Genomic DNA, 13203 nt, shown 5'->3' on the forward strand with positions numbered 1-13203 from the left:
AAAACACAGCCAGGGCTCAGGCGAACCCTCGCTCTGCCCTTCTTTCCCCACCTTGTGCCCAGCAGACTCGACGGCCCCTGCCTCCAGGGGTTTTTCACGGTGAAAAAGCCAAATAGCACATTAGCTCTGCTCTTCAGAAGGCGGCAGGCATTTGGAGATTTGCCGTGCCCTTTCTAACTTCCCCTACTCTTCTGAATTATTCCCCGTGTCCCATAATACGCCACCAGAATCCCTTCCGCAATTTGGAAGGCTTATTTAGCGAGTCAGATATAGCAAGGCATGACTTTATAAATAGAGAGGGGCATGGCTGGGGACTGTGCAACGTGACTCACAAGTCAAACTGCCAGTGAAGAACTTATCAGACATTCGCTTTAAATATTCATTTAGCAATACCAAACCCTGCTCACGGTTACACTTACCATATAAAAACACTGTTCCCATATGCAGTCAGTATATTTATGGCGATTTCTCCAAAACTACTCAGAAGCCACTTACTGTCTCACTGGCCAGAGATAAACCAGGGTTGGAAAGGAAAATACTTCCTCGGAGCTTGAGCCTGTCCTCACTTCCAGCTCTGCAACTCAATGCTCTTTCCCCCCACAAAGCTGATGGGGTCACGGTTATGTCATAAAACATTTTCTCCCTAAATGTTTTTTTTTCCATCCATGTATCTTATTTGTCAAAGCTGCTACTCCTACAGAATACCTGTGGTCCAGACTTGGGTCTTACTGCTTTTCAGTTTTCTTCTATACCCTCATTTGCTCAACTGGTCCTTAATTCAGACTGATTCTTCCACAGAAAATGGAGAAAAATAGATGTGAATTATGAGATCAGCAATAAAATCTTTACAGAACAGGCAATAGATTAAATGCATACATCTTACACATTACAGGAAAATAATATTTTTTTAATCTTTTTCTTCCAGATGACCATTTCATGGCCTCAAGCCATGCCAGGTTCTGGACTTGCAGCAACAAAATTAATTATTCCCTCTTCCTCCCTCTTCCTCATGTGATTGCTTTTATTGCTATGGCTTTGTTTCTTAATCTGGAACCTGATCATGCAAGCACTTAAATATTAACCAAATCCGTTGTCCTCTCAGCGGCTTCAGAGAGGATTACTTGCGTGAATCAATGCCAGCAGGTTTGCAAATCGTTAAATCAAGGGTTTGTCCAACCCAGCAGAAGGTATCTGAGACTGGATAAATGGGCTGAAAATTTTTCTGAAATAGGCCACATCTAACTCGCACAAATAATAAAAATTGATACTGAGTGTAGTGTCAATACAGGACCGCTGGGAGCCCTCTCCATCATTCCTGCGCTGCAGATCATCTCAGACGCCTTCTCCTTACGTGGCCATGCCTCCGTGTCCACGGCTCCCAGTATCTGTCCTGTCCTTGCCCAGACCCCCCTGCCCAGGCACGAGCCCTCCCCACGCCGTCTGCTGACCTTGCAATATTTTCCATGTTATTCTTTGCTCTCCCCTTTTTATTTTTAAACAATGATGCACGTTCAGCAGGTGCGCTCCCTGGGCTGCCCGCAGTCCTGCTGCAGCCTTTGCCGTGGGAAGCCGCGGCTGACGAAGAAACCGATCACCTCCAGTTTGGGCAGAGCTACACCTGGTTTCTGCATCCCGGTCGAGATGTGGCAGGGGTTACGTCGAGTTGCTTCTCCACACAGGAGCACGTGCAGCATGCACATAGGAATAATAAAGCAAGGTGTCAGCAGAGGTTAAGCACCTCAAGGATTAACAGGCACCCTTTTTAACTTGGACTTTGGATTTTAGCACCAAGTTCCACTTAATGCCATATTTTGCTGTCTAAGCAGATCAATCTTCTTTATTAACCTGTCTGGCATTTAACCCCTCACATGTGAGCAGGGGGATCATAACCCCTCGACCATGCAGTCTCAGCCAGGATGGGCTGTCTTCAGCGGGCTGACACAAATAAAGGGAAGAGGGAGTAAATCTCAGAGAAGTAGGTCTAAAATCGATTGCCATGTTTTTCCTAAAACATTTATCCCAAGAGAGATTTCTCATATTCTCCCTGAGTTGACTGGATTGAATACTGCAATCCTCCTAAATTTGCCACTTTTATTAGGGTTGAAGAATAAACTTATCCCGCAGGGCTCTTGCAGGCCAAGTATGGAGGCATCACACCCAGAGCGAGGACAGAAACCTCTGGTGTTTCGGGTTGCTGGCGTGAACAGCTCAGGAAGAAGAGGGTGGTCTGGTCTCTCAGCAAGATGAAGGACTCTCCGAAGGCACAGCCGGAGATCCCTGGCACCATCGGTGGCTACTGCAGCCTCTGGCTTTTGGCTGCTCTTGGAAAACGTTCAGATTTCAAGACTTTCTCTGGTATTTGTGCCAGGAAACTGGGCTGCATGACTTTTGGAGCTAAATTTAGGATTGCAAGTATTTCACAATCCCCAAACACCTTCTATGAACAACATCTCAAAACCCTTCATGAACATTAGCTATTCCTCATTATCTTCCTTTGAGATGGAAAACAGAAAAGCCACTTTGCTGGCAACAAACAGAGCCATGGGCATTGACTTGCTCATGGTCACAGAGGAAAACCATGATGGGCTTGGTATGGGAAAGGAGAAAAGGGAAAGAAAACCAACCTCCCAATGTAAACTGCTTGTTCCTGCCGTCACAGAAACATGGCACATCACCTGCAGTAGTGCTGCTGGGATTAGGTAGGAACACCACCAACACTACTTCAAAATAATTGGGGTTAGGGAGCTCTGGTAGCGTTTTTTGGGGGTTAGGTGTTTCCAGGACAAAAAAATCCTTATGGAGGAAATACCCTGCTCTATAGCCTTTTGAAAAGTGCCTCAATCCCCACACAACCACTCTGAATAACCGATGGCAAGAAAGTGGACGGCCTCAGCGCCTGGACCACACTTCATTTCCAGCCCGGGATGTAGTGAGGAGCACACAGAGCTCCCTCCCCGCCGCAGCTTTTGGCTGGACTCCACAGGCGGATAGCCCAGTCACACCACCGTTCATCACCGGTGAACTCAAACCGGTTTAGATCCCCATGCCTCTGTTATTTTAACCATTCCTTGTGATTATGGTTGCTAAAGGGAATTAAAAAACCTTACGGAAGCGGATACAGTTGCCCTGGGAAACCTTGTCGGCTTCTTTTGGGTTGAGCTGCTTCAGACCTCCTCGCTCTTGCACGGCCCCCATCCCTCCCTCTGCGGACAGCCATCTCCCCAGACAGCCATCTCCCCGCAGCCACAGGGAGGTTTGGGAAGGGCAGGACTGTCCCGTCATCGTCTGCTCCCCCAGCACGGCTGGCAGTGCTGTGGGTCTTGCACTGCACCGGCGACCAGCCCTTCCTCTGCAATCTGGGTGTCCCCTTCCCACCCCGTCCTGGCCAATGCAACACCAGCAACTTAAGCTCAGCACCGGCCGCTGTTAATGGCAATGTAAAGTAATTTTCTTTTGCATTTAGCTGGGTTAGGTGACGTCTGTGTCTGAGGGAGCAGTAGGTGTGAGAGGAAGGGTCACTATCTCCTGTCACCACCGCAGCGCTGCCTGTGGGAGCACCCTTGTCCCTGCCTGCGTGCGCCGGGTACCAGGGCAGCTCTTCCCCTGGGAAAAGGACAGACCTGCATCCACACGGAGGTCCCCTTACACTCAGGTACCTGAACCCCTGCTCGCAGCACTCCTGCTCTGGTGAAAGAGGACAACCTGACCAGAGGAGCTACGAGGCATGACCTCCCTTGCAAATACAACTCAGGTCCTCATGCCTCTGTGAGCCAGGGTCAAGGACTGATGCCTGTTGCCACGGGCTTTAGGCTGCTCATCTCTGAATAGGTGTGAGAGCCCTTTTATAAGGCAGTCCTCCCCCTTTTCCCTCCAGCAGTGAGATTTCTCAGCTTTAAAGCCTTGTTTTCCCTGGGAGAGAAGCTGCTGGAAGCCGAGCAGCGAGGGCACAGCGGGGCAGGGAGAGCATGTTTGGAGGGTGTTACGGGTGGGAGGGATGTGCCAAGGAAGAAAGCTGCTTCCAGGGATCTATATATACGCAGCTCCCTGAGGTGGGGTTACAGAGAAGCTCATTCCCGGGCTGCCTGCGGCAATCCCTGAACAACGGTGGCCAGAGCTGCCTCCGAGCCACACGCTTTAGTTTCAGAACATGGCCTCGAGCAGCCGAGACAAGACGGGGTTCGACCGTGGTCCCTGCAAGCACAAGAGGATAACCTGCCCAGGGTCACCGCCGTGCTGGAGGTTTGCACGCTCCTGGCCTCGGTTCTGCACCGGAGGGTGTCGTTTCAAGGTTGACAGGATGTCCTGGAGGGGGGAAGAAGGAGACCCCCTGGGTGATAAAAGTTTTCTCCATCATCTGCTCATCTCCATCACACCCAGCGCACATCCACGGTGGGAGCCAGCAATACTCCCACCTTTCTCCTCCACACAGCAGTCAGAGGCTGCTTTGTTTTTCAGGTCCCGAACAAATAATAAACAGAGCCTTTGCCAGCTGCAATTACAACTAATTCCCCAGGCATCAAGCCGGACCCTTTTGGTCCTCTCAAAGGCTCTTCTGCCCCTGCGGGACTGAAGAGGATTCCCAAAGCTGCCAGCAGTTCCCGGGACAGAGCGTGAGGCCGGGGAATGCTCCTAAGGGCCCTGTCGCTAAAGCTGCCCACCCTGCGTGACGGCATCTGTCCCACGTGGGAGCCCTCCACAAGCAGCACTGCCTGCAGTTATCCATCGGTTGATCAATAGGTTACAGTCACCCTCATGTGCTCCTTTGTCCAGCCCCAGGAGGTGCACCATGGAAATCTATACATCCGAATAGCTCTTTTAATTATTTTTTAAAGAAAAAAAATGCCTGTTTGGTTCAAAAAGAAAGAAAGAAAGAAACCCTAACAAGCAATGTTCCTTTTGATTAATTTTTTTTTGTGGATTAATGACATAGAAACGGCAAAATTTTTTCCTATAAAATAAAAGCTTTTGAAGTTTTGAACAACTGTGCTTTGAAGGGCTTCGTTTTAATGCTTCGCTTTCAAAAATAAAGATTGCCACAGAATTTGTTACTTAGGAGTTTCCTGTGAAAACTCATGGTAATTTTCAAGTAGCCTCTATTTTGCCCTTTTACTAAACCTCACTGAATAAATATTATTGGCCAAATGCCCACGGAGATTCACAGTCAACGGAGTACGTAGTAGAGCTGCACTGGTGTTGGCACTGAGGGGTTGTTAGGTCCTCTCAGCAAAGCCAAGCCTAATACATACTGTAGGTCAAAGTGCTTTTTGTTTCTGCAGTTTTGGAGCCCGAGGGGAGAACCATGTTGGGGTGCCAGTTCCCTTCCCAAACTGGGGACAGGGCCGTGACGTTCTGTGGGAGGTAGCCCATCCTGGGCCATGTTCTGCTCTCAGTGCAATGCAGATTATCACATTAGCAAAAGCTCTATTAAAATAAAATTAGAAAGCACCTTCAGTACCCTCATCTTCTCCAGGATTCCCTTTGTTCTTCTGCTCAGAGGCTCTCTCAAGCCTGTCTCTCAGAACCCAGGGTTTCCCTGCTATTTAGCTTCTTAAATAATTTTGCTAATGGCCCAGACATCTGCAGACCCTGGAGAAGCTTACATCGAAACCCAGTCATGGCTGTGCCTTTCAACCTCATTTAAACAGCCCCACATAATGTTTGTCCCCTCAAGGACTCTTTCTTTCTCAAGATTTTCCATCCCTTGGTGATATTTGCATCCAGGGCAGCTTCTCGTGTTGCCCACTGGGTGCGACTGAGGGTTGTCCGTCATTGGTCCAGCCCCAGGTGTAGCAGGCTGTGGAGCAAGCAGTCTGCTACAGCCCCAGAGGATGCTGTTGGTGCAGGCGAGAGCCATTCTGCCATTACCCTCCCTCCCGCGGCACGTCGGTGAAAATTAAATTTAATAAATTTAATTGAAATTAAAACCTGAACAGGTTTGGTTTGGTAGGCTGTAAAATTTGTTGCATCTCAGCTCATTGGTTGAGCGACCAAAACAACAAAACAAACCAGACCTTTTATTCAGCTGTAAAAATGCACTTTTTGGCACTTCAACAGGATGAAACTGGCACTAAGACTATCGAGAATACCTGATGCTGTGGGTTAGTGTGAGAAAAAACGCTGCTGTTAGAGACAGCAGACAACGAGATGCCAGTGGCAGCACCAGCTTCCCTGCGTGAGGCAGTGCCCGTGCAGTGCCCTGGCTGCCGGAGGATTACCCTCTGCCCATGGCTGCGCTTGTGAGCAGTCCTAAACCCAAGTTTGGCACTGCAAAATCCAGGTCTTGATTCAGAGGGAGCGAGCATCCCTTGCTCCCACTGATTTTGATCAGGTTGGAGGGAGGGTGGCTGGCTCAGCATCACTCCCCCCCAAAAAAAAATCAGCCCCTTCTGTTGTGGGTTTGGGACCCTAACTTTAATCACACAGGTGGAAAAAACGAGTCTGCACTGGTACCCCACAGCGAGTGCTGTCTAATCCATGAGGCTGCTTTTCTAACTTAACTCTTATCTGTGCTTCTTAAACAGCCTTTTAATCAAATAACAGAAGCAGGTCCTAAAATCCATCTCGTAACACCACTTAAGCCACAACTGAACCTGAGATCAGGGGTCAAGCACCGATGACTTAACGTTAGTTAAGCAGCTCCCCAAATCCCAACACAGAGCTGTCAGATTAAATATGTGTCACTACGCAATAACTTCCACACATGGCAAGTAAAAACTTGTGTTTGGTTTTTAAGAAGCAACCGTGTTCCTGCTTTATGGTCCAACCCCAGTCACTCAGAGCGATCTCGGCTCAGGAGCTCTTAGGGCTGCCTGGGGCCCTCCCTGCCCCCAGATTCCAGGGAAGGATCGGGCCAACTCCTCCCGCAGGCTTTTCCTTTGGGATAGAGCTACAAAAATGTATACTCAAGTATGGATCTCTCTTTAATGCAGGTAAAACCAGCCAAAATACAAAAGAAGTGCACCCTTAGCATAGTTGCAGCAGAGCAAAAAAACCTTCCTGGGCTGGAAGTTTAGCTGAAAATCATCTTTTTTTTTTCCCAGCACTGCTGTCTCCCACAGCAAAGGGACACCCCAAATGTCAAGCACTGCTTTCCTGCCAGGTCCCTGTGTTCCAGGAGGAGTCTTTCTCCAAAGGCTGCCTGCTCCTGCACATGTGCCCTGACCCGGGGGAGCTGTGCCAAGCCTGGCAGGGCTTTAGGGTGGCTCCCTGAGGGAGCCGAGCACGTGGTGGGGTGGAAGCAAAGAGGGACCCCAGACCCCCCCCACCCCCCCAGTAAAAAAGAAGTGAGACAAGCAGGGGCAGCTTCCCCACCTCCCACCCTGCTCTGCCTCCTCATAGGCAAAAAAGGCAGGCAAATCCCTGCGGCAGGGGGAAGCCCCTGGGGTTTTCCTTCGGGCTCCCAGGGAGTCCCTGCGTGAAGGATCTGGCCCTGGGAGGGGGTGGTCCCTTCGCCGGCAGCCCCTCATCCGTGACCACTGGCAAGGGCAAGCGAGTCAGGCAGGGTGAGGAAGTGGCCCTGCCTGCCCTCGGCCCCCCAGGGACAGCATGATGGCAGGCGGGTTTCCCATAAGCGGAGTGGAAAGCTCTTTATTTAACCTGCACCCGCCACCTGCCCTCAGCCCCAGCCTTGCCTCCGTCCATCACGCCTTGGAGCTGCATGAGCATGCCAGGGCTACTTTTTTGGCAGGCTGAGCCAAATAAAATCCTTTGCAAGCCAAGGTTCCAGGTAACCCTTTCCTTTCCCCTCCCCGGGTCTAGGAGAAGCACGTTGCAGAGTGGCAGGCACCCACCTTGCAGCGGCAGGATGCAACACAGAGCCACCCCCGGGCTGCTCTCAGCACCGCTGAGCTGCCTGCAACCCAAGCAAGTCACACAGAGCTGGTTCCTCCGGCTGGGGTCCTGTCCCCTCCCCAGTCCTCCTCCTGTCTGGGGAGGTCCAGCCCCACCACCCACAGCCCTCACTGTTTGGTGACGCGCCACGTCAGCGAGTGATGGAAGAACCCAGGCAAATGACGACAAACAAACGCATTAGGGGTGTGACAGAATGACTGATGATTTAATGCTTCTTGAAGTTTTTTGTTTCCTTCCACAGGGCATTGGTTTTAAAAACAAACAAAACGAGGTAAAATAAATTAATTTATGTACACTTTACATACACTGTGTCACATGGAGCTTTGCAGCAACAGTAACCAGAAACCGTTACAAAATAGAAAGTTACATGGCTGTTGCAGGTCCTTGGCAGCCTGCAACCTAGAAGGCTGTCATCCTGAGTGTGGCTGGCAAAACGATCATGTAAACGTGTTTAGAAGCATTTACGGTGGACAATGGATGGGCCAGCTTCATCGTATTCCTGCTTTGTGATCCACATCTGCTGGAAGGTGGACAGGGAGGCCAGGATAGAGCCACCGATCCAGACAGAGTACTTACGCTCAGGTGGGGCAATGATCTAGAAAAAGCCGAGAGAGCCGAGATCAGTAAACAAGCAACTGCTGCGGGTGGCAGGCATCGGGGTGCGCACAGCCCTGCACGCTGTTTGCGGGAGGGCAAAAGAAGGCAGCTCCTGCGCCTGGGTCCTTCATGCTCCAGCCTTACCTTGATCTTCATTGTGCTGGGGGCCAGGGCAGTGATCTCCTTTTGCATGCGGTCAGCAATACCTGGGTACATGGTGGTACCCCCAGACATGACATTGTTGGCATACAGGTCCTTCCTGATGTCAATGTCACACTTCATGATGCTGTTGTAGGTGGTCTCATGGATCCCTGCGGACTCCATACCTGGGGGCAGGGAAGGGGAGAAGAGCAGACACAAGTTAAGCACAAAGCGAGAGCTCTATGGGAGGACTCAGGAGACAGAGCTGGGGGGGGGGGGGAGAGAGGGAGGGGGGCACACACACCAATGAAGGAAGGCTGGAAGAGGGTTTCTGGGCAGCGGAAACGTTCGTTGCCGATGGTGATGACCTGCCCATCAGGCAGCTCGTAGCTCTTTTCAAGGGAGGAGGAAGAGGCAGCGGTGGCCATCTCGTTCTCAAAGTCCAGCGCCACATAGCACAGCTTCTCCTTGATGTCACGGACAATCTCACGTTCAGCTGTCAGGGGGGAGCAAAGGCATCAGCGATTGCAAAGGAGGAACAGGGAACGCTTGTATCTCCTCCATAGGTCTGCTGGGACTCCAGAGCCCCAACCACACGCAAACTCCCAACAGGGAGCCCTCACGGGGCTCGCCATGAGGCGAGAGGCTGCAGCACCCCGGAGGTGCAAGGTTTGGAAGCGAGGGGGGACGTTTTGGGGGAGGGAATAGTGCTTACCTGTGGTGACGAAGGAATAGCCACGCTCAGTCAGGATCTTCATCAGGTAGTCGGTGAGGTCCCGGCCAGCCAGATCCAAGCGCATGATGGCATGGGGCAGGGCATACCCTTCATAGATGGGGACATTGTGTGTCACACCATCGCCGGAGTCCAGCACGATACCTGGGGAAACAAGAAGCAGTCACCTGAGACGCAGCCCACAAAGGGCCCAGCCCTGGGGGGCAGAGCACTTGTCATCTGTGGGGGACCAGTCCTGGGCGTCCTTGCTTGTGGAAGAGGGACCAGCGGGACACTTGCACTCACCAGTGGTACGGCCAGAGGCATACAGGGACAGCACAGCCTGGATGGCCACGTACATGGCGGGGACGTTGAAGGTCTCAAACATGATTTGGGTCATCTTTTCACGGTTGGCTTTGGGGTTAAGGGGGGCCTCGGTGAGCAGGGTGGGGTGCTCCTCAGGGGCGACGCGCAGCTCGTTGTAGAAGGTGTGGTGCCAGATCTTCTCCATGTCGTCCCAGTTTGTGATGATGCCATGTTCAATGGGGTACTTCAGGGTCAGGATACCTCTCTTGCTCTGGGCTTCGTCTCCTACGTAGGAGTCCTTCTGACCCATACCCACCATGACGCCCTGCAGGGGAGGAAAGGGGGGGGGCTCAGCGACCTCTCCACGGGGCTCCCCAGCAGTCCGGGCGTCCTCCCTCCACACGGAGGGCTGGGAGGCGGCGTGGACCCGTGACCGTGGCCGGGCTCGGGGGGAGGCTCGGAGGGAGACGGTGCCGTACCTGGTGGCGGGGGCGGCCCACGATGGAGGGGAACACGGCCCTCGGGGCGTCATCCCCGGCGAAGCCGGCCTTCACCAGGCCGGAGCCGTTGTCGCACACGAGCGCGGTGGTCTCGTCCTCGTCGCACATGGTGTCGGTTGTCTGTGGGGGCACAGGCTGAGCCTGACGGGGACGGCGGACGGCCGCAGGCAGAGGGAGGAGGAGGAGGAGGAGGACGAGAAGGACGAGGCGGCGGGGCCGGGAACTTACCTGGGCTGGCTGCGGGCTCTACGCGTCGGGCCGCTGGCAGACAGGCCTCCCCGCTCCTCGCCGGGTAGCTCGTGGAGCCGCCGCCGGCCACCGAGCCTTTTATCGGGCCGGGCGGCGGCAACGGCCGGCCCCCAGGAATGCGGCCCCGGCCGTCGCCATATTTGGGCGTCGGGCCCGGCGCGGCCCCGGCCCGGCGCTGCCCAAAGAAGGCGCTCCTGGCCGCGGCCCAGGTGAGACAGGCCCGGCCGTATATGGAGCGTCTGACGGGGTCGGTCCCCCCCCGCCGCCCCGCTCCACCACCGGCGGCCGGGCACGGAATAATCCCCCCCGGCACCGCCGGGGCCGATGAGGGCGAGGCCGGGGGAGTGTGTGTGTGTGTGGATGAGGGGGGGGCGCAGGGCCGGAGCGGGCCCGGGCCCGGCGGGGTGTGAGGGCGGAGCGGGCCCCGGGGCTCGGTGGGGGTCGTTTGGGGCTGTGAAGGGAAATAACGGCCCTCGCCTGTAGGTGTAGGTGAGGGGCTGGGGGGGAGAGGGGGAGCTGGGGGAGAAGGGGAGGCGAGGAGGCAGATCTGGGGTCGGCGCAGAAGGCCGACAGGCCGCGTAAAAGCCACAGCTTTACGCGCCCAGTTAGGCCACGCGTTGTTTTCTGGCTTTGCCGGGGTTTAAAAATGGAAAACAAACGCAGGGGATAACATCTGTTAGGCAAACGCCTGAAGAGAAACCCGGCGAAGCATTAATCCCTCCGATGGCAGGAGCCTGACGCGGCCGCCAGTGCTGGTGCCATTACCCAGTGCCCTCGGCTGGCCGGGGAGCTCGGCCGGGCAACTGGGCATCCTCCGGCTATCCCTGCGGCTCACCCGTTCCAAAAGGGCTCCAGCCTCACGGGCAAGACATCTCCGACGAGCGGAAGGTACCGTGCGAGTGAAGAGGAACAGGTCACCTCCTTCAGCTACGGATATTTGAGCAGAGATTCCCCAGGGGACACGCGGGAAGGTTTTATACAGAAATTCTGGTTACTGGTGGAAAGAAGAGGCAGTGACGCAAGCGGATTCGCAGCCCTGCCGATGAGTCGATGCATAGAATTGTATCGACCTTCAAGATCTTCTCTAAAGGCACAACTGGCCACGGGTAAATCCTTTTAAAATTTAGCAGAAGGGAGTCAGGAGAGGAGGAGGAAGAAATTAAGCTGGAAGCGCTCACGCTGTGAGGAGTCTCCTGCAAGTGAAGGCATTTCTGCAGCTGATTTCCTCCACTGCACAGCAGAGCAGACGAGTCAAGAGAGAGGCAGACAACTTTTCTTCTCTATTTCACTTCTGCAGCCTCCAGTTTGGCAGCGTTCCTCTTTACCTCTGGCAGCCCTCTATTTCATTCTGCTATAGATTTTCAATTCCTGTCAAGTTATTGTATTAAAGTATGCTGGGGATAAAACATGCTATTCTCTCATACTGTTCTTCAACTTCTCGTATTATTCTTCAGTTCTGTCATCGACAACTGGCAGTACAAGAATCGGAAGCCTGAAAGCACTTAAAGGCATCACAGCCATCAAATCTGTTTACAGAACTGTAACACTCCATCGTGGTTTCCAAAATATAGTCAGTTGTGTGGAATCAGAAATCAAGTAACAACAAAGCCTAAGCTTGCTGAAAGATAAACATTCTTAATCCTTCAGTGAAACCTGACACAAGCATAAACCCACTCTATCCCTTCTATTTCTTCTAATTTTCTCTCTGCCCCATCTACTTTACAGTAAAATGCCCAATGGCAATGTTAAATTCTTAACAGTTCTGCGTAAAAGATCATTTCCTGATATTTAAGTAGACTCATGAAATGAATTTGGTTTTGGTCCCAAGTCAGAAAACACTGGAAGCTAGTGTCCGGAACAGAGCTGGGCACAAAGGAGACCACTATCCACAACCCATAGCTTCCGAAATTGATGACAAATGACAACTGATAAGCTTTCCTGCTACTCTGGCAACAACGGAGGATAGAAGCGCAGACATCCCGTACCGTGTGTGTTTTCTATTATTGAGAAAACAACTATTTAAGAAACAGCGTATACTTCCTTATTCAAAAGGAGCTATCCATACTCCTTAAGCCATTTTAACCAAAACCCCAAATCTTTTTGTCCCAAGTTTATTTGTTTACGTTACACTTGGAAACAACCTAGAGATGTGGCATGACATGCCACCATATGTAGTGGTAAATGAAGGCATCCTCCCCGTCCAGTAATCTGAGACAGGAGTTCTGCACCAGAACAGCTTATTACATAATGAAACGGCGGACGGAGAGGCGGAATAGCCCCAAATCCCAGCCTCTGCATGCTTCCCAAGAGAACAGTGAAGTGGCTCAACATTCTTAATACAAGAACATTAAACTTCAGTTTAGACACGGAAGTTATTTTAATGAGGTTTTATTTAAGTAAACTCATTGCTTGTAGCCTTCTGTTTTGGCAATAGTCGGATGGAAAGCCGTTGTACAAATGCCAAATGCCTCCCAACCCAGTAACAGAATAAAACATGAGTTGCGAAGCCTACACGGCTGATCCTGAGAACCTGCGGAGTGCTTTTATACCAACCGGAATAAACCCATCCCAGCAGAGAAGCCAGGCACTTTGAAACAGATGGACAGCTAAGGAGGAACAGAAACGCCTGCTCCTGGAGCAAGCTTTCCGGGACTCACCCTGCCTCTCCTGACAGAATACAGCTGCTCGACAGTCTAGGAAGAGATGAGATAATCCCCAAAGTGTTTTACTGTGGACAGTCAATTAGAGAGATTCCTCTTCAAGCAAAATTCAGGAGTCTAGTAAAAGTCTGGGTAAAACATATTTCGGCAAGGGGTGGCAATCATTCGTTAGATTATTCCCTTTCTC

General features: G+C 52.2%; 1 protein-coding gene across 1 annotated transcript; it reads right to left on the reverse strand.

The window, feature by feature from the left end:
• Nucleotides 1–8028: 8028 nt before the first annotated feature.
• ACTA1 (actin alpha 1, skeletal muscle) lies at nt 8029–10494 on the reverse strand. The gene is made up of 7 exons (XM_075043296.1): nt 10336–10494; nt 10087–10227; nt 9608–9932; nt 9305–9466; nt 8894–9085; nt 8593–8774; nt 8029–8446 (listed from the first exon to the last, which is right to left on the reverse strand). The coding sequence occupies exons 2-7, from the start codon at nt 10213–10215 to the stop codon at nt 8303–8305; spliced, it is 1134 nt and encodes a 377-aa protein (XP_074899397.1). The 5' UTR covers nt 10216–10227; nt 10336–10494; the 3' UTR covers nt 8029–8302.
• Between the last annotated feature and the right edge of the window lie 2709 nt (nt 10495–13203).

Source organism: Buteo buteo, chromosome 12 (assembly GCF_964188355.1).
Source record: "Buteo buteo chromosome 12, bButBut1.hap1.1, whole genome shotgun sequence".
NCBI lineage: Eukaryota > Metazoa > Chordata > Aves > Accipitriformes > Accipitridae > Buteo > Buteo buteo.